General features: G+C 41.3%; 1 protein-coding gene across 3 annotated transcripts in view; it reads left to right on the forward strand.

The window, feature by feature from the left end:
- Positions 1–24,786, forward strand: part of TRPC7 (transient receptor potential cation channel subfamily C member 7) — a 349,786-nt gene that overhangs the window by 300,256 nt on the left and 24,744 nt on the right. For all 3 annotated transcript variants that reach the window (XM_039486616.1, XM_039486618.1, XM_039486617.1), the window contains exons 5-7: positions 5,115–5,331; positions 15,013–15,246; positions 19,283–19,547. In XM_039486616.1, coding sequence (XP_039342550.1) covers positions 5,115–5,331; positions 15,013–15,246; positions 19,283–19,547 — 716 coding nt within the window. The remainder of the gene's footprint in view (positions 1–5,114; positions 5,332–15,012; positions 15,247–19,282; positions 19,548–24,786) is intronic.

Raw genomic sequence — 24,786 nt, forward strand, 5'->3', positions numbered from 1 at the left:
CAGGATGGTATGTTAACAGGCCAAATACAGGAGTCAGACAAGTCCACCTTGACATGAGTTTGTGAGCTGCTAATGGTTTGGAGCAGGGGTTCTCAGACTTTTGTACTGGTGATCCCTTTCACACAGCAAGCCTCTGATTGCGACCCCCCCTTATGCATTAAAAACACTTTTTTATATATTTAACACCATTATAAATGCTGGAGGCAAAGCAGGGTTTGGGGTGGAGGGTGACAGCTCGCAACCCCCCATGTATTAACCTTGTGTCTCCTGAGGGGTCCCGACCCCCAGTTTGAGGACCCCTGGTTTGGAGGCTGCCATTGTGTGCTGTGAAATCTAAGCTTTACAAAACAATTAAGAACAAATGTAAACTAATGCTGGAATATCTACTCTGAGAGGTGTGAACTGACCCATGCATCTAGATGAGATGTTAATTCTTAAACCTAATGATAATTCCTTTGGCAACATTATGAACTATTTCACTGCTACAAAGGAAGCAAAAGAGAAGAGGGAGGATGGAATTCTGAAGATCTGCCCAATCCACTGGTAGTGGTACCTAATTTTGGTGCTCTGAGCAGGTAGACATTGGGATGTGTGTGGATCTTAAAGGAATACCACTGCTACATTTTTTCAAGGCTGACCAAAGCTGGTATATAATTCAAACACTTTTGAATGCTACACTCACTAATTTACAAAGTTCTCTTGGTGGCTTTCATACATTTGTGCATTCCAAATTAAGAGCCAGACCTGCAGCTGCTCTAGCTCCATCATTGCTCCAGCAATGGAACTCTTTTAATTTATACCAGCTGAGCATCTAACCCCAACTTTTTCTTCCAGTTCCCTTTTTTCACACCTACCCCTTTTAAAAACATTCTATGCACTTTTCCTTCAGCTGTGTGTTTCTTTATATTGTTCCCCTCCTCTTTGACTCAATTATTTCCTATTTTAGAATCTTTCATTTCCCTTCTATTTATTTGATATTGTCTATTTTGTATTTGTTTTCTCTCTTTGATATGTTTCCTAGCTTTATTCCTTCTCAAAATACATGTAATGGATGTTCAGGCCTGAAACAAGCCGTTCTTTTGAAATGACTCTTTGCGATTTGTATGCTGAGATTGTTGCTCTCCTCTTTGCCAGTAACAATCAAACACAAGCCCAGATTCCAGGAAGCTTTCCTGTTTGATGAAAAGCAATGTTTGGAATTAATAAGGTAATGGGGCCAGTAGTACAAACAAGTAGGTCATGCACCCAGAATTTAACTAGATTGTGCCTTATATATGATTGTCATAAGGCACTGAGTTATTTGAAAGAATTAATGTTTCATCAGTTTCCTACAAAAGATTCCACTCAACACTTTCAGCTCCTGCAACACTCAGATAAAAATGAGATTTCTTTGAAGATATGAAAAACTGCACTTCAAGAAAAAAAACCACTAAGCTTCCTTCAGTAATGCAGTGGATAACTGTTTTAAGGGTACATTGGCAGAAGGGAGCACCTAATAATTCATAGGCAGTTTATAGTCCATTGGAGCTCTCTCTTCCCCCTTTAAATTCAGAATAGAACTGGGAACATATACATTAAAAATGAGTTTTCTTAAGAAGTTCCAGGCAATGATCAATATGCCCATAGTCACCTTCAGGCCTTTCTTATTTGTAATTGCCTTGGCCTGACTGGTGTTTATATGGAAAATTATATTCTATGCCAGGTATAGTTCCAGTCTTATCCTATGGCCCCCTCTACACTAACAGCAATTTTCAAAAATTTCACACTGCTTACTAACACCAGCAACGGTGTTAAAAACTTTGGAAGTCCTGGTGTAAACAGTCTGCCAGTCTTTGTGTGCAACTATCTAACAAGGCTGGGCTTAAAATGGCATTGGCGGCGGGTGCACTGTCTATACTAGGGCTCATAATGGTGGCACTGAATCAATATTAGAAGTGATGGGAAATTTTTGAAGCATTTCCTATGTATAGAAGGGTCTGTCTCTGCGGGATTACTGCCAGCTCCTAGCTTGTCATATTGAACTGTTCACCTCCAATTTTAGCCACTTCTTCACCTGCATACTTGCCTATGCATCTGCTCATACAAGTCCTGATTCCAGGAAGCATCCCTATTTAGGACTGTAGCTAAGCACAAGCTTAACTTTTAGTATGTGTTTACAGGCTACCTTGAAAGAAAGAGAGCACTTAAGCATGTGAGTGAGTCTTTCCTGAATTGGGGTCGTGGTTAGGTGATTCATTCTTTCACTCACCAGACTCCCATTTTTCAAAGATTTTTCCTAAAAGGTTCTTGGTAGTGATGCATGTCAGCCCTGAAGGAGGCATCCACGAAGTCTCTAGAGAACCACACGTCTATGCTCCAAAGGGTAGTGCATCACATCTCTATTCATCTTACTTTCTGTCCCGTTTTTTCTCTGTAAAATCAGATGGAAGAGAAGTAGCAGAACAACAAGAAAGATCAAGATTGAAACAATAAATCCTCCTAAATTGCATCCCATGCTATTTCAAACAGAATCAGGTTCCCTCCAGCATTCATTGTTGTGAAGTGAAGGGGTCGATAAAAAATGAATTGTAAGTGGGGCAGGGAGCAATGATACTTCTCTTGTTTGAAACCTCAAAACAAATCTTTTCTGTCTTGTTTTGAGTTTTGGAGCAAGGTTTCTGTGGGTTCTACATCATACCATTGTGTTCTTCCTCACTTAGTCTTAAAACTGACCGAGTTTAACATTTAAGCACCGAATGCATTTCTTCAGATCTGAAATCAGACAAGAAAGATCAAGACCTGGAGAGCTAGATTCTAGGCCAGGGGTTCTCAAACTGGGGGTCGGGATCCCGCGGGGGTCATGAGGTCATTACGTGGGGGGTCGTGAGCTGTCAAACTTCACCCCAAACTCCGCTTGCCACCATTTATTGGGGGGGGTTGCACTCAGAGTTTTGCGATGTCAAAGGGGTCGCCAGTAAAAAAGTTTGAGACCCATTGTTCGAGGGCCAATGTTGTAAACCGGTAAATAGACTTATGACACTGATCAGCTTCAGTGACAGCTCTCTGAACAGAAATGAATGCTGAAATACGGATGGAAACCAACTCACACAATTTATTGCATCAAACTGCATTTATTCATAAATGGATCAGAGACCATGGGGCTTTCTTCAGAGAAAGTGCCAACACATATTCCAACATAGAGTGCAAACCCTTACTCACATGACTGAGGCCCACTGAAGTCAATGGAACTGTGTGTGAATTAGGGTGCGTCACATGAGTAAGAGTTTGCACAATTGTTTCCATAGGCTGTACCTATTCTAGGATATTTTTGTCCAACTCTTCTGCCATTTCTACCAGCAATTCAGCTCTCTCAGTGGTATCAATATGGTGGGAGTGGTAGCATAGAAAGGATTTCATGCAGCCACCAGCTATTTAAGAATCATATGAGTACTAAACCGTCATAAAGCATGCTTACTTGACACGGTCTTTAAAACAGCAGTGGCTGATGCTTTCTTATATTAACACACCCACTGTTCCTGGCAATGGGGAGCTGAACCAGTGGTAGCAATGATCGGACACTTTTGCAAAATCTCCCAGCTTAGACAAAGCTATCATTTGCTGTGGCAACTCAGAACTCAATTTGATAAAGCACAAAGCCAATGTTTAAGCATTTCTAATTGACCTCAGTGGGATGTAAGCAGGAACTTAAATGCCCGGCTGCAGTAGGGCTGAGATAAGGATCACATTTTTCTATTCACACATTTGGAAAACTCTTTCAGGAATTTGCTCTGATCTACATTTTTCAACATGTTAACCAGCTTTGGCAATCTTTTAAAAGATATATTTGCAGTTTTAGAAATTCAGACACTAGAAAGACAAGAAATTGAACAGAACTATTTTTTGTTAAAGCTAAAGAATCTTGGCATAGTTGTTTTCTGGGTTTTAAACTATTTACTGTTTCATATTGAGTGGCTAGTCAGACTCTACAGAAACAGTCAATGAACTAGAGTAAAGCAGTATATAGATTTAACCACTGAAACCCTGTTTCAAAGACTAGGGAGGGGGCTCTTTCTTGAGGAATTGATTGCTTAGGAAGAGGGGAGGAAAGTGAGGGGAATTTAGTGTTTAAACCCTTCCTACATCTCTTCTCTGTTTAAGGATCAAACATTAGATACAAAGGAAGGTTGTGAAAATAATCCTTCATTTCCAACACACAGGGAGAAAGCATTTGTGGAATGGGTGTCTCTTCATGAGGGCATTGGTCCAAGAGCAAATAATCACCCGGCGAGCACTGACATATTCTTTCGGGGGTAATATATTCAGGGGAAATTCTTAAAGAGATAAGGGTTATCTAATTAGACAACTAGGCAATGGCGTTTCTCAATAAGGATGAGAGAAATTTTAGTTACTCTGAAAAGAACATGATTTAGATCAGTGCTTACATCACTTCTGCATTTATTGTATTAAAATAGGTCATTGTGGTGTATTGAGAAACTCAGTAACTGCTGTAATAATTACAGTAGACAATTAGCATACTGATGCATATTAAGAGCCTTATCAAAGAACTTTTTAGAGAAAATTTTGTGTCAGACAAGTTAATGAGAAATCTACTAGATAATCAGCTAGCACAGAAATTTATTATACTAGCACAGGGCCTGATTTATACCCGTTTAGACTGTGGTGAGGGAGAGGAGAATTAGGTCCAGATTAGTCTGATACACTGTGTTTTCATATCTCTATATCTATATAAAAATACACACAGACGTATATAAAATATATATCCTTGTTCCTTTCTGCCTTAGAGTGAACAGGACAATTTAGATATCATGCACACATCTGTGGGTAGTAAGAGAGAAATGAAACATTGTAAGACCTATAGTTAGCCTAAATGAACAGTTAGCCTAATTCATAATGCTCCGCACATGATCTGGAAGCAGCAAAGAACAAACTTTCTATAGACTTGAATACATGAAGAGTAGCTCAGTCCTGGAGTTTTCAGCAAACTTCCAAAGAATAAATACTCTCATCTGTTATAGAGAAAAACACTCGAAAACATGGGAACTAGACCAGGAAAATAATAATAATAATTAATAATTAATAATAAAACCTTTGTCTTGTACACATTTCGTTTTCAGCTGGGACGGATCCTCCGAAGCCCTTTCATGAAGTTTGTGGCACATGCAGTTTCTTTTACAATCTTCCTCGGACTGTTAGTAGTGAATGCCTCAGACCGGTTTGAAGGAGTGAAAAATCTTCCCAACGAGACCATCACGGATCATCCCAAACAAATATTTAGAGTAAAAACTACTCAGTTCTCATGGACAGAATTGCTAATCATGAAGTGGGTTTTAGGTAAGTAAAAATTGTATCATCTTTTAATCCTCCAGTGGAGTCCAGGATATCATGATAGGAAATAACTGAAGAACTGTCGGTGGTGATCTGCCAAAGAAACTATATGTGGATCCCAGTGAAGTCAGTGGCACAATAGCATTGACTTCAATAGGGTCAGGGGACAGCTCTGTCTTGGTCACAGCTGCTGAATGCACTGAGCAACATCTGGCAGATGCATTCTTTATTCTAATGATGTTGAATGCCTCAGGCAAAGCCTGCTCTGTTGGTTTAATTGGGACATCTCTTTCAACCCATAGGGAAAAAGATAATTTTTATAGAAAATGCTTGTTCTCTAAAAAACAGTAGAGAAACTTGTTGAGTAATTTCTATAGAACTTTACTATAGTTTAAATTCTGCAAAATTACACACAACTTTTTCAAGAGAGGAATGGCAACGTAGCAAATGAATGAGAGCCTGGCAATCAAATGGTTTAAAAGAAAAACAAATGATGAGTGAAGAACTGGAATAGGTTCTATCTGAAATGATTAAAGAGCAACGCAGATCCATTTGGATGAATATTGCCAAGCATTAAGTTAAGCACGTAATGTCCATGGGGAGTGTTTTTGTTTTGTTTTTCTCCTTCCTCGGAAGCATCAGAGGTGGCCAGGGCTGAAGATGGGACATTGGACAGGATGAGCCAGTGCTCTGAAGTGACACTGAATGTTCCCTGTGCTTAGCTGTCTGGTTCTTCCTCAAAATGCTCAGGGTCTAACTGATCACCATATGTGGGGTTGGGAAGGAATTTTTCCCCAGGCCAGATTGGTAATGATCTGCTTTGCTGGGGGGAAGGAGGGGTTGTCTTCCTTTATAGCATTGGATGCAGGTCACTGGTTGGGATTATCTGGGTATATCTCACCTTATCAATTCCCTGCCATTGCAGGGGCCTCAGGCACTGGTGCACCTCGGTCCCTCCTATTCTCTGCCTGTGGTCTGGTCTCCTGTGGGAACCTCCCTACTCATGGGGTTCCAGAGTGCAGGCTTCAGCCCAAGCCCGAACATCTACAGTACAATTTTACAGCCCCACAGCCCAAACCCCACGTGCTCAAGTCAGCTGACGCAAGCCAGCCGCGAGTGTTTTATTGCAGTGTTGACATATCCTAGTACTTTGGTCTAATTTTGGATATTGGGTTTAGTGTGTAGCTGCTCAGCTGTATTGGTGGCCTGTGATGCACAGGCAGTCGGACTAAATGATCTGATAGTCCCTTCTGGCCTGAAACTCTGACTTTGAATAGAGCCATAAATTAAACTACTGATGAGTTTCAGATATGTTCGCAGTGGTGTTCGAAGTCCTGCAAATGGAGAAGATATTGATCTACTCGCTTACTGCCTACTTACCACTTGCAAGCCCCATTACCCTGGACCACCAGTCTCAATAGGCTTACCTTATTGATTCTGACTTCACAGTAACTATTTTCCTCAACATATTGGTCTGAAGTGAGAGAAGAATCAAGGCTAAATAGCTCCCTAGTTCCATGCCTGTGGTTGGAATTACACCAGCGTAAGAGCAGAATCAGGCCCCTTATATCTCTTGGCTTTCTGGCCTGGTCACAAATTTATTATTCTCTGGCTTTGCAGTAAGCCGAATTACCTACAGGATATTGGATAGAGAAGAAGAATAGCTGGTATACTGGACAGAATAATGTATGACTGATTTATTTTTAAAGCGATATTAAAAGAGTTTGGAGGAGATTATTAGCTTCTGGCCAGGGCATTCTTTTTATAGGTTGCAGGTATCTGACTTCTTGCAGTAGGAAGAAGAAAACATTAACTGAAAGCAAATTATTTCTGTTTTCTGGGAGAAGGAAAGCTGGTTCTTTGTACAGACTTCTGAGGTAAAATGAGATTTTCTGATTACATCTCTATTTTCTCAGAATAACTCCCCACATCCCAGCACCAGCGTGCGCTGTATTCTCTGGATGGGGAACCTACCATTTCACTCGTATTCCATTCACATTGTTTCAGTGAAAACAAGAGGCTATAACCAAATTACCCTTATCCTGCACCTCACAACGTGATTGTCCTTAAAAGAGTGCAGTTGGTTGGAAACTAGGTGGGTTCAGAAGCAGATGTGGGACTCTAATTGTTATTAAGAGTTTTCTGGTGGTGGCAGTTAGAGAGCTTTACTGGGTTACTTGCCTTTAGCACCATGCACTTTCTGACTGCTCTGGTTCTGGTCACAGCAGGCAGGTTTTTCATTTAACCATATCGTTAGATTCTGTAACATTCCATACCCATCTATCATACTCATATTCACATATCCCATTTGTTGTTGGGCTTGTTTTTTGGAAACATTGGAAAGAACCTATGATGGTGACCATCTTTTCTAGCAGCTCCTCTCTATAGCTCCAACAAGCGACCTACCACATAGTGACAGTATGTAGCAAAGCAGAGCATGGTGAGTGAGGGAATACATTTCACTACACTGAAAGGTGCAATCCCAACATTTCACCACAGACTTGAGTCAAAGCCTACTGAAGAAAATAGAAAAGCTCTCAGGAGGTTTTGTCTTCAGTGGATTTGGGATCAGTCAGGCTAACACAACTTTTATTAATGTAATTTGTTATGCTAAATATTTATTTCTCTCCTACGTTGCACTGAACTCATTGTCTCAGTCCATTTTCATGGCAATGAGTCATTTTTTCTTAAAAAGTTAAAATAATAGTTCACATGCATTAACACTGCTTCAGGCCCACAAATTCTAGTTCCAGCAGCTACCCTTAAAACTTGTTTGTTTTCGGTTAGCTCAATATTTGCATCTAAAATGACCACAGGTGATAACTTGGATTCTATAAATGCTGAGGTGGAATTATTTAGCTAGCTCAGCCATTTTCTTAAGTGATTAGCTTACATTCAAGAGGGACTACCACAGTATAATTAGGGCTGGTTGTGCATTTTCTCTCAAAATTTTTCTTTCTACAAAATTGGATTTTCAACTAAATGAAAATGTTTGCAGAGTGTTTGATTTCCTAGACATTTTTCAAAAGGCTCAAATCCTGAAATTTCAAGGCCAAAACAAATAAGAATTTTTCAATGTTCAGCAGTTTTCAACTGATTGTTTTTCAGTGTTTCCTGAAAGCTTTCATTTATTTTTTGGGGGGGTCTGAACATATTCTATTTATTGGCTGGCAAAAACTGGAATATATTCAAGCGGTCTTTTTTCAATAAGAAGTTGAAATTTTCCACTGGACTTTTTTTTAAAAAGTTTTTCCCTGGGGGGAAAAACATTTTCTGACTAGCTCTTATAATAATATTAACCAAAATACAGTTACAGGGACATATTTCTATGGCTTCCACTGTTTTAGTTGTATCCAGTGTCTCTGGCTCACTACCCATCAAAATGCTGCTACCTACCAGTGCGGTCTGGTTTCGTTATTAAATTGATTAAAACTGTGAGCTAGATTCTCAGATGGTGTAAATCGGCATCAGTTCATCAATGGAGCTAAACAGATTTACACTAGATAAAAATCTAGCTCAATACATGTTAAAAATAACTTATCAGACTTTTGCCTCTTCCATGCAAAGTTCCACTAGTATTTGTGCTTTTAAGCCTCAAGAAAGAAAGTTTCGTCCTTGGTGTGAACACTGTTTTCATTAGTGATCTGTCTTTCTCAATCACTGACTCTTAAGTCCTTGGAAGAAATTGCTGTTCTAAATGCCAGCCTTATTTTAACTTGATCTAAAGTATCTTCAAGGGTTTCACATATCGAGAGGGAGTGAGCATTGTGGTACTTGTGGTACTTACGGTACTTGTGGTACTTAATTATAGTCAGAAAATAAGTCATCCAGCTGGCTGTTAGATGGAAATCTGAGAGTAATGAGAGCTGTACTTCAAGGATGGAGTACCTGGAGAGCTGGTGAACTGCCTTATCTCTTTATGTGAAATTATTATGGATAAAGATCCCACACATAAGCATACACAGAAACACCTCCCAAAAGAGAGACAAGTGCATATGGCTGCTGAGGTATATTAACTCCAACACCTGTGTGCCAGATACACACATCTGGAAATGTAGGGCATTACAGAGTCCCCATTCCGCAGTTACTGTACCCATAGCGAGCTGTGGAGGTAGCCACCAGGAATGAAGTTCACCCTACAAGTAAGAGGCATGATTCTCTTTCTCACTACTCTGCTTTTAACTCATATCCTCCATGTTTCTGTTTTTTTTTTTCCTTCCTCCTTCATCCTATGACAGTGATGATGAATGCTGATGACGCATAACTTGTTTCTACTTCAGCCAGTCATTTTCAGGTAATTAGTTCCTGGTCCCTTGGCCTTAATTCTTTTTGGGAAAATTGGCTGGTTGAGTTATCTGGCTTCCATCCAGTAAAATAATGAGAAGTGTTAAAAGTGGCATTATCCCATGACAACATGACACTGTTAACTATTGCACAGTGGCCAGGACACTGTATGGCCTGCAGAGAAATCTTGCTGGAGATACAAAATCCACAGAAGATTTTGACTTAAGTGTACATGTGTTGAGAGCAAAATAATCCATAGTAAAATTCAGGTTAGAGTTGGACAAAGATGAGAATTCTGCCTTATGTTCCCGACTATACACAGCGAGGGTGATAATTTACAATAGATCCATCCCCTAGTTACTGTCTAAACATGACCAGTTAAAAGGAGGGAGAGAGAATCGTGTTTTAGGCAGGTTAGCGGTTCATCTGTGCAAAATTCTGCTCTCAAATACACACAAAGAGCTTGATTCTCCATGGCCCTGCAACTTGTATAGTCATTTGCCCCAGTGCAAACTGGGTGTAGAACATTATTAGATTAGAATCATAGTGTTTGGCACCTACATTGCCCAGTGCATTTCAGCTGTGCTTGTCCTACCAGTGTAAATCTCCCTTTGACATCAATGGGAGCTCCAGACGTGCAGAGTAAACACACTCCCAGAGCTGAGAAATACAGTAACTCCTCACTTAACATTGTAGTTATGTTCCTGAAAAATGCAACTTTAAGTGAAGCGATGTTAAGCTAATCCAATTTCCCCATAAGAATTAATGTAAATGGGGGGGTTAGGTTCCAGGGAATTATTTTTTTTTTTGCCCAGACAAAAGGCATGTATACATTTTAAACCATTTTAAATAAGCAATTTAATACAGGTATAAGTTTAAACAATTCTAAAGAAGCAATTTAATACTACAGTCATCACTGCTGAGTATGAAGCTTGGTTGAGGTGGTGGAGTCAGAGAGTGGAAGAGGATGGATTGTCCGGCTGCTCCTCTTGCTGTTCTTGCAAGCACAGGCACTGACTTTGCCGGGGGCAGGGGGCTCAACCCTCGGCCCATCCACTCCACCCTTTCCCCCAAGCTCCCACCCTTGACCCGAGTCTCCCCCACTCTACCTCCCCCTTTACTTCGCATGCTGCGTCCTCGCTCCTCCCCCATCCCTCCCCTCCCTTCTGAATGCTGCAAGCCAGCTGACTGCTGCGGGCAGGAGGCAGGGGAGGGAGGGGGAGGCATGCTGAATCCTCGCTCCTCCCCCTCCCTCCTGCCCAGGGCAATCAGCGGGCTTGTGGCATTTAGGAGGCAGGAGAGAGGGGGGAGGAGTGAGGCCCCCTCACCTCTTGCCCGGGACAATCAGCTGTTTTGCGGTGTTCAGGAGGCAGGGGAGGGAGGGGGAGCCTGTGTGCCAAGTTTTCGCTCCTCCCCACTCCCTCCTGCCTCCTAAACTCTGCAAGCCAGCTGATTACCACAGGCAGGAGGTGGCAGGAGGAGAGGAAGGTGCTGATCCGTGGGGTCTGCCAGCGGGCGGGAGGCACTGTGTGTGGGGGGGCATAGGGAAGCTGCCAGCTGTGGAGAAAGCAGGCAGCCAAACAACGTAAGAGCGGAGCATTGCACAACTTTAAATGGGCAATTGATCAGCAACGTAACAATGAAACAACATTAACCAGGACGACTTTAAGTGAGGAGTTACTATACTGTGATTATCTGAGAGGAGGATTGTGCCCTTTCTGTACATGCAACTCCGTTAGTTTCATTGAGGTTTCATGGGTGTAACGTGGGGCAGAATTTTTCCCTGTGCCTTTCACTTACACACACTTCAGACAACCCCAAAGCCAGCACAATTATGACAAAAGGAAGAAAATGCCATCAATTTCTGAGAGCCGCTAATGGTCTAGTCCTTCACATTCTCATCTTGGTCATCTTGTTTTTATTGCATCCTGCCATTTTCCATGCCATGAATCTGCTAGCAGCTTTTATTAATCTACAATGCTTTTATCTAAAGCAAAGGTTTTGGTGAACCTGTCTGAATTTATCATTACGCTCTTCTGCTCTCTTGCATAGACTTTCTGTAACGTAGTTATATAGAATGATCCTCAACCAGCAATGGTTGATGTAAAACATGGGTCGATAATGTGATACCTTTATCTAGTCATGAGTCTAAGGGCAGATCTACACTAAGGGCGGGGATCGAACTAGGGTACGCAAGTTCAGCTACGTGAATAGCGTAGCTGAACTCGAAGTACCCTAGTTCGAACTACTTACCCGTCCAGATGCCGCGGGATCGAAGTCCGCGGCTCCAAGGTCGACTCTGCCACCGCCGTTTGCAGTGGTGGAGTACCGGAGTCGACCGGAGCGCACGGGGAGTTTGAACTATCGCGTCCAGATTAGACGTGATAGTTTGAACTCCGAGAAGTCGAACTCACCGCATCGACCCGGCAGGTAAGTGTAGACTAGCCCTAATTGTACTCATCCTACTTAATTTTGCACATTTCTTTCTTCATTAAGTATTCCTACTGCGAAATCCCTGTGGTTTATCATAATTTAACTAACCTAGACTAGAAACTAATTATGATGGGGTAGTTAATATTCAAACTGGGAGCAATTTACATGGAAAGATAACCCGCAAATAAATATTTCCTGAAGTGTTTTAGTGGACAAATATAAATCCACAAAATGGACTAGCCTACGGGTTAGTATTCACCAATTACTGGGATTTTTTTCAGCTATAAATGCATTTCTTTAATATTTCATCCTGACTGTGGGTCAGATCCTGAGAACCTTATTCAGAGCCCAATTCTTTCCATGAGACTATTTGCTATTAACTGCTACTGCACATAAGTAAGGGCCGCAGAATCAGGACCTTGGATTTTGTTCAGTCAAGCTTCCATTGACTTCATCTGGAGATCTGCCTGAGTGAAAAGGCTAGGTCATGCCTTTTGAATCCATGTGAGGAGGGTTCCCTACATATGTGGATCTTCCCGGTCTCTGCAAAGGGCACTCCATGGGTCTGAACATGGGAGGGAGAGAGCAGGCAATGGGTGGGCCAAAGGACTACACATTGTCCTCTCTTGCGGCCTGGAGAGGTTTCTCCAAGACTTTATTAAAAGTCAGAAGTTATATTACAGTTGGCAACTCCTCCTCAGCAGTGGTCAAATCTAGGGGAGTCCCTTACAGTGCAATTCAGCTCAGAGCCAGAACCAAGTGGGGCCAGAGCTACTGCAGACACAGGGCCTCGATGCTGAGGAACTTGCACCTGACCATGGATCCTTGAGATCTTGAGATCCCTACAGATCTCCAGGTAGTTGTATGGTCTATGGGCCATGCCACCTCTTTCTTCTGGAACAAAGCCTGTCCCCTGATACAAGAATGTGGGGGGAACTCCTCCAGAGGGAATCCAACATATTTCCTTCCCCCTGCATGGGTATTAACCCTACAGAGGACAAGCTGCATCTCCGTAAGGCCCTAAGGATTTGACAAGTAACACGAAAAACCATCAAAGAAAAAGAGCATCAACCACTGAGTAACCAGTCTGCTAATGACACATGCCAGAAGACTCTTGGGTACGTTGGCTGTGTCTGACTCATAACAGCAATGCTAATTACTGTCTTTTGTTTTATCAAAATGAAGCTGGTGGCTGAAAGAGGAAGACTGATAGCTTTGGCTGAAGCCTGGTATAGTTCTAAATTTCCCCAAGCACCTGAGATACTATAACTGAGTAATGACTAGCTGGGTTGCATTGCTGGTGAACTTCCACCTATCATATGAAGTGGTTCGGAAAAAAATTAAAATTCTTCTTAGTGTGTTAAATGTACTTTGTAAATAATCTGAATAGAGGGTCCAGAACCAAGACCCAGGATTCTGAGCCCCTCCAGGCCTGAATTTTGTTATGGGGTTGTCAGAGGATCTGAATTGTGCTGTTGGCTGTTGGGGAAACTCTTTATTAGACCTGGTCCTAACAGATAAAAATGAACTGATCACCAAACTATAAAATTAATGGTAGCTTAGTTACAAGTGATCATGACTAACCCTAACCCAGGAATGGTGAACCGTGGCCACTGGGAGCTGCGGGAGGTCATGCCTGCGGATGGTCAATGTAAACAAACTGTCTTGCGGCCCGCCAGCAGATTACTGTGATGAGCCACTCGTTTATACATATCTACATGGGGAACAAATATTTATGAATGGACTCTTCAGTCTAGTAGTGAAAGGTGTAACACAATCCAATGGCTGGAAGTTGCAGCTAGATAAATTCAGACTGGAAATAAGGTGTACATTTTTGACAGTGGGGATAATTAACCACTGGAACAATTTACCCAGGGTTGTGGTGGAATCTCCATCACTGCTGCTTTTTAAATCAAGATGCTCTTCTAAAAGATGTGCTCTAGGAATTATTTTGGGGAAGTTCTATGACCAGTGTTATTCAGGAGGTCAGACTACTAAATGATCACATTGGTCCCTTCTGGCATCGCAATCCATAAATTTCTAAAATGAGCTGACTCCCTCCCCTCCACCCATGTCTTCCTCACAAACCCCTCAAAAAAAAAAAAAAGGTGAAATGAACAACTCAGGCCCATCTCTAATTCAGAAGTTCTACATAACACTAAGTTTGTTATCAAACTACTCCAATTCCATCTGAAGATCAAAGCAAAGACTTGTGAGTTATGGATCAAAATGTAATATTGATGAGCATTCCAACATGTAGAAGTTTATCTAAACTTCAAAATTTAACAAGAAGTTTCATGGAGAATGGACTTCCTCATGAGATATCTAGCACTTACTGTTACTGGTCACACTAGAATTAACTTTCCTCATATTATTATGACAGATTCTGCTTCCCTTCCCAACTGGGAACTTGCAGAAAGCTACAACAATGTGTTTTCCCTCCCTTTTTGTGTGATGATGGGGGGCAGGAGGGAAATTCAAAGGAAACTTCCAGAAGGTTGGGTTTGTGTTCATTTTAGGAATGGGGACAGGTCTGGGAATTCAGAACTTTTCTCAAACAGTTGGATGAGACTTAATTCCATTAGACTACAGTGAGAGGGATTTTCTAAAGTTCTCAGTGCTCTCCTGAATCTGCTCCCACTGAAATCAGTGGGTGTTTTATCATTGCCTTCAACAGGAGCCACGTTAGGTCAGTACTGAGAACTTTGGACAATGCAACCCTATATGGACATGGAAGCCTTTTGGGTACCAGGCTGTACCTCCTTCAATGTTGGCATTTTTTAAAGAACAAGCTTAAGAAAATATGCTCTAAACCGGTTACTCTGAGAAAATTCATTCCATTTGGGAGTTGGGGAATTATTAGCCCAAGAGCTCATTCCATTTCCAACTGCAACTGTTCTAAAGCCAGTAAAGAATGCACCTTGTAGATTTATTGTCTAAATATCCCATGTAAATATGTCTTTCCCTCAGGTATGATATGGTCAGAATGCAAAGAAATCTGGGAAGAGGGTCCACGCGAATATGTCATGCATCTTTGGAACCTGCTGGATTTTGGGATGCTATCTATCTTTGTGGCATCATTCACAGCAAGATTCATGGCTTTTCTCAAAGCAACTGAAGCACAACACTATGTAGACCAGTACGTCCAGGATGACGACCTCAGTAATGTCACCCTTCCCCCTGAGATTGCTTACTTTACTTATGGTAAGATGATTTTGAGGATTTAATCCTTCCTGTTCTTTCAGGCTAGTGTGTGTAGCAGTGCAAAATTAGAAGCTTGCTTCTTTTTTTACATTCATTAAGTTTTTCCAAATTAAAGCTGATTCTTCTTCTCAGATCTATCCATTCCAGCCAGATCAGTAAACAGCTAACATAAGCTAAAGAGGAACAGAGATCTAAGCTCCTCTCAGTCTCTGAACGTGTGCTGAGACCAGACTCAATCGTATCGTATGTTGACAAAATAACCCCGAGCAACTAATAATCATGAAACCAGAAGGGAATAAAATATAATTTAAATTACATATAAAGGAATCTGCTCTATTTTTCGAATATAAGAAGCACTCTGTGCTAACGAATGTGTGAGCTGGCAGCTTTATGGTCTTATCATTTGGCAGGTGGAACTCCAATTGAAGTCATGGAAATTCTACATATAAAAAGCTGCAAGGACTGGGCTTTTAGTATAAAAAAAGGAACCACCTATTTGTAACAGTTTGTATGAAAAAAAGCTTCCCATTTACTTTGAGTTGTTGTTGCCATGCCTGCATATGTCTTTGATCTTATTCTGGATAGGCTAATATATTTTAGATCACTCCCATCAGTGGGTGATTAGGCATGGAACATCAGACTAGTAATATTGCATGCCTCCATTTAACGACTTTAGGTTACATATTCCCCTCCCAAGAAAAAAGAGCAGAGGAGGAACCAAGAAAGTGCATTCAGACGAGGATAAAATTAACAAAATAGTGTGCAAGAGTTTCCTTTGCTTTCATTCCTCAGTGACAATTTATGAGAACAGGCCAATATTTCCACATCTAAGAAACAATCTCTTGTCATATCGCATATGAAGGGTAACCTATGATCCCCTCAGTTGAACATTGCATTTCTGCACATATGAAGAGCAAAAACAAGTATGGGAGCAATTTTTGCTCAGCCTTGTATCCAATAAAACCTTACGAATGATTTGCTGCCCAGAAAAGGAGCTAAATCCTTAGCAAATATTATCCATAGCAGTGTTTGACCAGCTGTAATAGAAATATGCATGCAAAAATAAAATTTTTCTTTAACTTCTCATACATAGGTTTTAAATATTTGAGGGGCAATCATCAAAGGCACAAAGGGGAATTAGTAGCCCAACTCTTATTGACTTTCAATAGGAGTTGACCACCTAAATTGTGCTTTGGGTGAAATCCTAGCCCCACGGAAGTCAGTGCACATTTTACCATTGATTTCATGGGGTCAGGATACCACTTTTAGTGCTTTGGAAAATCTTTACCTTGGAGTCTTCTTTTTTCTAAATAATAATGAGAATGGGAACAGCTGTAATATGTGGTTGACAAAATATTTCCTAGGATTCAAATGGTCCTTCCAAAGATTTGAAAAATGAATTAAAACTTTGCCCTTAGGTTAGGGGTTGGATACACAGCATGGGGTCAAGCCCCCACATTCCTACCAAATTTAGAATTACCTGCCTAAAAATAACCCAAATCACTGATGGAAAAAGCTGGTGTCAATCAGAATAGCTTGCTCCATTGAAGTCAGTGGAGCAATGCTAATTTACAACAGCGAAAAGTTCTAGCCCTGTGTGCACAGTCATAATATTTACAAATAATTGCATTTTCAAACACAATATTTGGAGATAAGCTTCTCGCTCAATCACCGGACAAAATTTGATGACGCCTGAAATTGTTACATTCTGTTTTTCTTCTTTCTGGTTTGCTGCTGGGATATTGTAAAAAAGTCTTTTGTTATATGGTGAGGAGCTCCATCTTGTGGAAGCATTTTCTCGTTTACAAAACTTTTGTCATTTTTACCCTTGGGAAGAACCTATAGAAAAAAAGTCAGGGCTCAGGGAGGGGGAGGAATTTTCCAGTTAATAACCTTTGGCTGATATTTAATCCAAATGTATTTTCTCACTGTGCTTGAAGAAGGATCTTTTTATATTTTATATATACTCACATACATACCAGGGAGATTTCTATATAGTTCATCCATCACCAGATTATTATTTACCCAGGGCTTTTAGGAAGAGCTTTACAGAAAACTGTGATTTTTCCAGGCTACGTGTTCTCAGTTTTCACCACGTAATATGAGATACATTTTTCAAAAACTTTAAACCACAACATTTTAAATTATAATATGTGATTATCAAAAGCTTGTTATTACCTGAAGTTATATTTTAATGTGTTTGTTATTACAAAAACTTTCACGGCTTATATTTTTATAATACACACACAATTATTGTACATTTTTAAAAGTAATTATAAGAATCAAGTGATTAGTCAGAATGTATTGAGCTGTTGTGTTTGATGATAGAGGTTGCATGCAAAATGGGTGTTAGTTGCTTCGTGGTAAATCGCAGTGTGATGTCTATATGTTGCTTTTCTTACAATTTTTTATTAGGCAGTCTTGTAAAATGAAGTGAAATAGCCTGTGCATAAACAATTCAATTATTATGTATGTACAATTAAATTTAAGTGCGTCTTTTTTATGTTCAGCTACTGTTTTGATCCTCAGGTGTTCAGGTCATATGCCTTACTTAAGGAGTTTGATACAGAACTATCTATTATCACCTGAACATTTTGGGGGAGGGGGGAATCTAATTTGTACATTTATTTCTTTTGCCTGGAGGGATAAACAAACGGATGATTTGCTTCTTACTTGGTTGTTGTTAATTATATGACTATCTAACTTTGAAAAAGAACAGAACCTCAGAAAACCACTTGCTTCTGCTTTTCAGTGGAAACTAATGGTGTTAAATTATTTTCTATATCTATTATCTCAAGTAAACACTAGAGAAATAAAGCTCATTGGGTTTTTTTCTCCAAGATCAGAACTGTTTGCTGCAGTGTGATTAGATAATATATATTTTCCTTTCAATGTCTTTTAAAAAACTACAGGTGAAATCTTGGCCCCATTGAAATCAATGACCAAAATTCCCATTGACTTCAATGGGGCCAGTATTTTGCCTTGGTTCTAGAGTAATATATTTGTATTAAAAGTTAGTTATTTTTATTTCTGAACAATGGTTAATAAGGTAACAATTGGTTGTAAACTGATATAGAACAAACTATAAACTAATCTGAAAACATCCCCCCCACCCACACCCTTAATATTGATAAAATATAAACAGGCCGTTAAAAGGGAAGTGTAGCCAGCCTTCTGCTTTACGTTCAGAACCAAACTTCCCCAGATATGCTGAAGGGAATACTCTGCTTCTTTTCATTTCAATTGGGTTCCTGCAAATAATACTCAGCTTTATTCCTGTGTCTTTAAATATAGCACATGTTTTAGTTCTGGGTCAAACGCCTTGTATTCAGTTATGCGTCTCAGTTCATGCAAAAGAACCCTTTAATACTCATATTCAAAAACAGGTAGATTAGACAACTGATTTGTATGCATATAGTATCAGCAAGGAACTTGTTAAAAAAAATGGCTTGTCAGATTTTTTTAATTAAAAAAGTTGACACAATATAGATATATTAAAAGGTTTGGTCGTTTGATTGGCTTTATCTGAACAAATCCAAACCTCTTTGGTCTAATCTCATGAGGGCAGGTTTTGCCATGAGCTGTTTAGTCCTTGAAGGTTATGTTACATTTTGTGTATTTATATGGTGCTGTTAATTCAATAATTAAAAGCTGGAAATTTTCCCGTCAGTGTGATTCTGATCCACAATGACAAAACTCCCACTGACATCAGTTGGAGCAGGAGACGATGATGCATTGGATTGGGAGTCAGGGAATCTGGGTGCTAATTCCCAGTTCTGCCCCTGACTCTCTGTGAGCCTTGGGTAAATCACAGCAAACTTCCTGTGCCTCGGTTTCTCTAGCTGAAAAATGTGGCTAATCATTCCTATCCATCTTGGTAAAGCCCTGTGAGACCTGCAGATTACTAGTAGATTCTTACACTTTTCCTTCCAGTCCTGGCCAGAACTGAGACCCAGGACCCTATTTTATGGGTCATTTATATTTATATTTCTAACATTTTCTGTTACTAATACCTTATATCTGTGTATTGTTTCAGCCAGGAACAAGTGGCTTCCCTCAGACCCTCAGATCATATCAGAAGGACTATATGCAATAGCTGTGGTACTCAGCTTCTCCCGCATTGCTTACATTCTTCCAGCCAATGAAAGCTTTGGCCCTCTTCAGATCTCTTTGGGAAGGACTGTAAAAGATATCTTCAAATTCATGGTCATCTTCATCATGGTGTTTGTTGCCTTCATGATTGGAATGTTCAACCTTTACTCTTACTACCTTGGTGCAAAATATAACCCAGCATTTACAACGTGAGTACCTAGGAACAGGAGGCTATATAGATTATACTTCTAGACCTAGTAGTATCCCTTACTGGGCTGCCTCATATGTAACCTGCATGCCTTCTGCGACACACGTCGTTTGCACTATATTGCTGCATTGTTTAATTATTCCAAGTGGTGAAGAGGGCTCTAACTGCATGAATCCATTAGAGCCAATGAAAAGTGCTTGCCTAAAACCTTGTGTAATGTTTAATAAGCAGAAAGGACCCTCCATCCAAGCCCTCTTTTTTTCTTTCCCCCTAAATCCAATCCTCTCTGACCCACCCAGTCACTCAGTTCCTCCCCTCTTCCCCAGGATGCTTTTCCTTTACATTTTATCTCCCTCAGTGCACTACAAGGCCTGTTTTGGCTCTCCAAGTCCCCTTAACTTCACCATATATTTATGGTAGGGTCCCACTGAGTCTAGCAGTCTCTGCTAAGCCAGTTACTGCTGAGCTTGCAGGCTTTAAAATTTCCCTGGGTCAGAGGTGACCCAGAATATATTGCAGACTTCTGACATTCTTGACTCGGTTACTGTTTGCCTGGGAGTGCTGCACCTTAGGCTACTGCTTCAATTGAATGGGGAGGTTCAGCCTTTGGCTGGATAACCAGTAGTACAGCCTCCAGTTTTGATGTCATATTCCAGGTCTCTTTCAAAGAGCGTGCAGTCTGCAAAAAAGGAAACCCAGTAACTCAGAATCTGTTATTTCTAGGGTAAAACACAAGCAGGAACATGGTTTTTCGAGGTGAGTGGAAAGAGCAGAGGAAATTTTCATAACATTATCTTGACAGCAGTGAAAAAGAAATCCCTTTGTATTTTTACCTTTAAGAAGAGCAGTCAATACAGCAGGCCGTGGTGCGTTTGTGATCAGCACCGAAGGGATTAAACACCTAATTATCATCCAAAAGCTATTTCTGCCAAAGTGTATGGAAAATGATGAAGCAGTAAAATTGCACACGTTTTGCATCTGTAATTTCACACCCGCATGTGGCTGCTATGCAAGGCAACATGTATGGAAAGAACCACCTGTCTAACAAGTGCTATTGATGCATTTCCAAAAAAAGCAATAAATAAATAACGGGGGGAATATAAGACAGGGAGTTCCACATTCCCTAAATCAAGTGCATTTCTCAATAGAGAACACCGTGAAGACATGCATAATATCCTGCTAGCATATGGGCAAGATACAAGGAAAGATGCAGACTAGGTTGCTCGTGATCTCCCTCTAGTGCCCATCTAATAAATCAACAACCTTGAAAAGCTGGAGGTTGTCTGCATTTTGTAATTGTTTGCTATATATACTGTATTACAGCTGCTTGAATGTTGCAACAAATCATTCCTCAAATAATGTACTTGAGTGGCTCTACAGTATGTGCAATGGCTGAATAATAGCACTGTAAGTGAGAAGTGGTTCCTCAAAATATGTCTGACTTTATTCAGGCTAAGCTATGATGTTTGATATCACACCTGTCTTTTGGAGACTAGATATGTGGTAACCAATTAGTAGTCCTATATGCCAGAATCTAATAACTGTGGGATACATAGTCCCATCATCATCAAAAATAGCAGGAAGGGAAACAGTGTTTGGAAAACACCATAGGAGTGAACTCACTGAGTTTCTAACTAATGCCCCTGTGGTAGAGTTTGGGGCCTCTTGGAGGCAGTAGGAAGTACAAACTAGAAACCTTACGGATCCACACAGAAGTCCATGCCCAACCCCACACATACTGGGGTGCAAGGAGAGGTGGCCTCTCCACACCTCTCTCCGGGCACTCACATCATCAGCATGGATCCCTCAGGAGTTGTGCTGCTATTAGCTTCCCTAGCTATATACCCTCGAGGCAGAAAGCACAGAGTGGGAGTTCGTTTCAACTAGGGTTAATTCCCAGGTGCACTTCCACTCGGAGTTGGCCACGTTATTCCCCAGGTCTGCTCTGACAGGCCCCCAAAGCCATGCGATGAAATGCTTACTTAAGCAGGTGTTTTGCCATTGACTTCAGCGGGGACAGGATTTCATCCATAAGAACATACATAAGAACGGCCATACTGGGTCAGTCCAAAGGTCCATGTAGCCCAGTATCCTGTCTTCTGACAGTGGCCAATGCAAGGTGCCCCAGAAGGAGTGAACAGAACAGGTAATCATCAAGTGATCCATCCCTGTTGCCTATTCCCCAATTCTGGCAAACAGAGGCTAGGGACATCATCCCTGCTCATCCTGGCTAATAGCCACTAATGGACCTATCCTCCATGAATTTATCTAATTCTTTTTTTAACCCTATTATAGTCTTGGCCTTCACAACATCCTCTGGCAAGGAGTTCCACAGGTCATTGTGTGAAAAAAATACTTCCTTTTGTTTGTTTTAAACCTGCTGCCTATTAATTTCATTTGGTGGCCCTAGTTCTTGTTATGAAAAGGAGTAAATAACACTTCCTTATTTACTTTCTCCACCCCAGTCATGATTGTATAGACCTTGATCATATCCCACCTTTGTCGTCTCTTTTCCAAGCTGAAAAGTCCCAGTCTTATTAATCTCTCTTCATACAGCAGCTGTTCCAAATTGGCTCCCAAGGAGGAGACGCAGTTTATCACAGTTGTCCCATTGCTTCCCTCAGAAAAGTCCTGAGGCCATTCCACCCCTGCTTGTGCTCCCATCTGTGATGCAAGACAGAGGAGAGTCGGAGGAATGCAATATAATGTTCTCCCCTTGTAGGTCTAACCTAATGATGCCACTTTAAGACAACCCCTGCAGTGACATTTAGTTGAGTAAATGTTTAAGTAAGTTGATACTGAAGCACTAACCTAAGTCAAAGTAAACAGGACCTGGCATTTTGATGTGTTATTCATATACTGTATTACGCAATGGATGGAGGGATGCCGCTGTTAGCCCCAATGTGAGGACCTTCCCAACTTAGTTTCTGTCTCGTATGAACTACAGATTCTTTCCAACATATAGGATCCAGCTGTATTACTGCACTGTGTAGCATAACATATGCTTTATAAAGTAGAGTTTAAACTTTCTAATCAAAGAAAATATGCCTCCTAGGGTTCTTCTGTTGCCTCAGGATACATTTTAATGAAGGGATTTCCAGGGCTGGCTGCAAAAACATTTCTCTGTTTCTAATAACAAGGTAAAAGAAAACTGAGTGTGTAAAAGAAAACTGAGGAGACATGTTAATCATACAAATAGAAGACGATGCCCTTGAAATACAAGAGTTAATCAGTGGCTGAGTCAATATCTACCCTGACTGCCTGGTGGAATAACAACCATCAGTTATGGTTCTCCATTGGTGCATGTTTCCAAAATAGTTGGCTAATTAATTTTAGGCCATCAGTGATGCAATATCATTGTGTAGCATTGCTATTTGCTGACAAGCTTAACTAACCATGAGGTTCTCATTATAAACCTTGCAGCATGTATTGTCACTTGAATGATGAACAAGCCTTGATTGAAATGGTGATTATTCCCTAGAGTAAAAATTACTTCCAGTAGTAAAGGTTGCAGGATCAAGTTGTAACAAGGGAGCGTGGGTGATTGGGAGATACCTGCCCAAAGGGGAAATAAAACGGTTTTCTTCTTTAAGTCTAGATCCTCTGGAGATTCCAAATACTCATCTATCTGCCCGGTAACGAGTTGGTATTGTTAGTAAACACCTATCAGAAGAACCCAAATAAGCTCTGTAAGAATTTGGAAGAGAAGTCAAAACTCAAATTAGGGTGTAAAAATACCAAGTTACTAATTTAGGCTAGCAGATTCATTACCAGCAGAGTAGAGGTGTGTGCTGTCTGAACATCTGACAATGCCACTGGAAGAAGTGCGTTGGCACTTTTGGCCTGGATCCAGGGGTGAAAGTAACTGAGGACACTTACCGGTACGGGCAGGGCGGCTCCGGCCCCAGAAGGGGCGGGGCCTCGGGCGGAAGGGGTGGGGTCGGGGTTCAGCATCCGCCAGCCAGCCCTGTCCCACGCTGCCTGGGACTCCCATATTGATTTAAAGGGTCTGGAGCCCTGGGCCCTTTTAAATCGCTGGCCCCAGGGCAGCTGCTCCCCGCCCCGCCCGTCGGTGGCTGGGTGGGGAAGGGGCAGGGGTTAAAGAGCTGCAGGGTCCTTTGCTGCAGCAGCGCTTTAACGTTGCTGTGCCCTTCCCCCTACCCCAGCGGCAGGGGTGCAGCAATGTTAAAGCGCTGCCACAGCAAAGGACCATCCTTAAAGCACTGCCGCGGCAGCACTTTAATGTCCCTGCCCCTTTTGCCTCCCCTGACGGCCGCTCTGCCAGTACGGACCCTACCAGCAGGGTCGCCAATGGGGGTGGGGGGGAAGGAGGAGTGAAGGATGGTCCTTTGCTACAGCAGCTCTTTGAGAATCCTTAAAGCGCTGCCGCGGCAAAAGATCGTCCTTGTTGCTACCCCTTCCTCCACCTTGTCGGCGGCCCTGGGGAGGCAAAAGGGGCAGGGACATTACAGCACTTTAATGTGGGCTGGGTGTGGGCCAGTGCGAGTTCTTACCGGTACGGAGTACTGGCCCGTACCGGCTCACTTTCACCCCTGCCTGGATCCTACAACCTGATCCATTCAGAGAGACTGTCCCCATGGAATCCCCCTGGTGCTCTGCCCAGGCTAAAACGTACCCCTGAGCAGGTCAGATTGCAGGGTCAGGAATTCTGTTATCTTGCTCAGCAAATTTCAGTTAGCACTGTTAGGAAAATTCACATTGGCGAACATTCCTCCAACTTTGTTCCTAATGCTGTTCAGTTAGTAAGAGTAGATTTCCAGGCTTCCGTATTGCTGTTTCAGATTATTTTAATACCCTGGAGTGTGAAATATGTGATTAGTAAGGGAGATGTGCAGTCTTTTTTAAATAATGCATATACCGTACAGCTCAGGGATTAACATTCATCTTAGACCATTCTCAGACACTTTCACAAAGCTGGAAATCTTATGGTGTTTAGTCATAAACATATGTTGTTAATTTACACATATCAAGAATACGTTAGCATATGGGCCACTATGTATCGTGTAGACTTTTCCTTCAATATTTTACTGAGCTGTCAGTGAGTTCTGCTGCAGAATATGGTGGGTATTCACAAATGGCACTAACTGACTCATAAAGAAAAGGAGCAACAAATTATTGCAGCTGGGCAACTACTTTAAACAGCTTCTGTGAAAATTCACCCGGGAAAAACAAAAAAAAAAGTTTTTTCTTTTGCTGTGTTCATTACCCTTGTGTGGTTG

This window comes from Mauremys reevesii, linkage group 8, assembly GCF_016161935.1.
Source record: "Mauremys reevesii isolate NIE-2019 linkage group 8, ASM1616193v1, whole genome shotgun sequence".
Lineage (NCBI taxonomy): Eukaryota > Metazoa > Chordata > Testudines > Geoemydidae > Mauremys > Mauremys reevesii.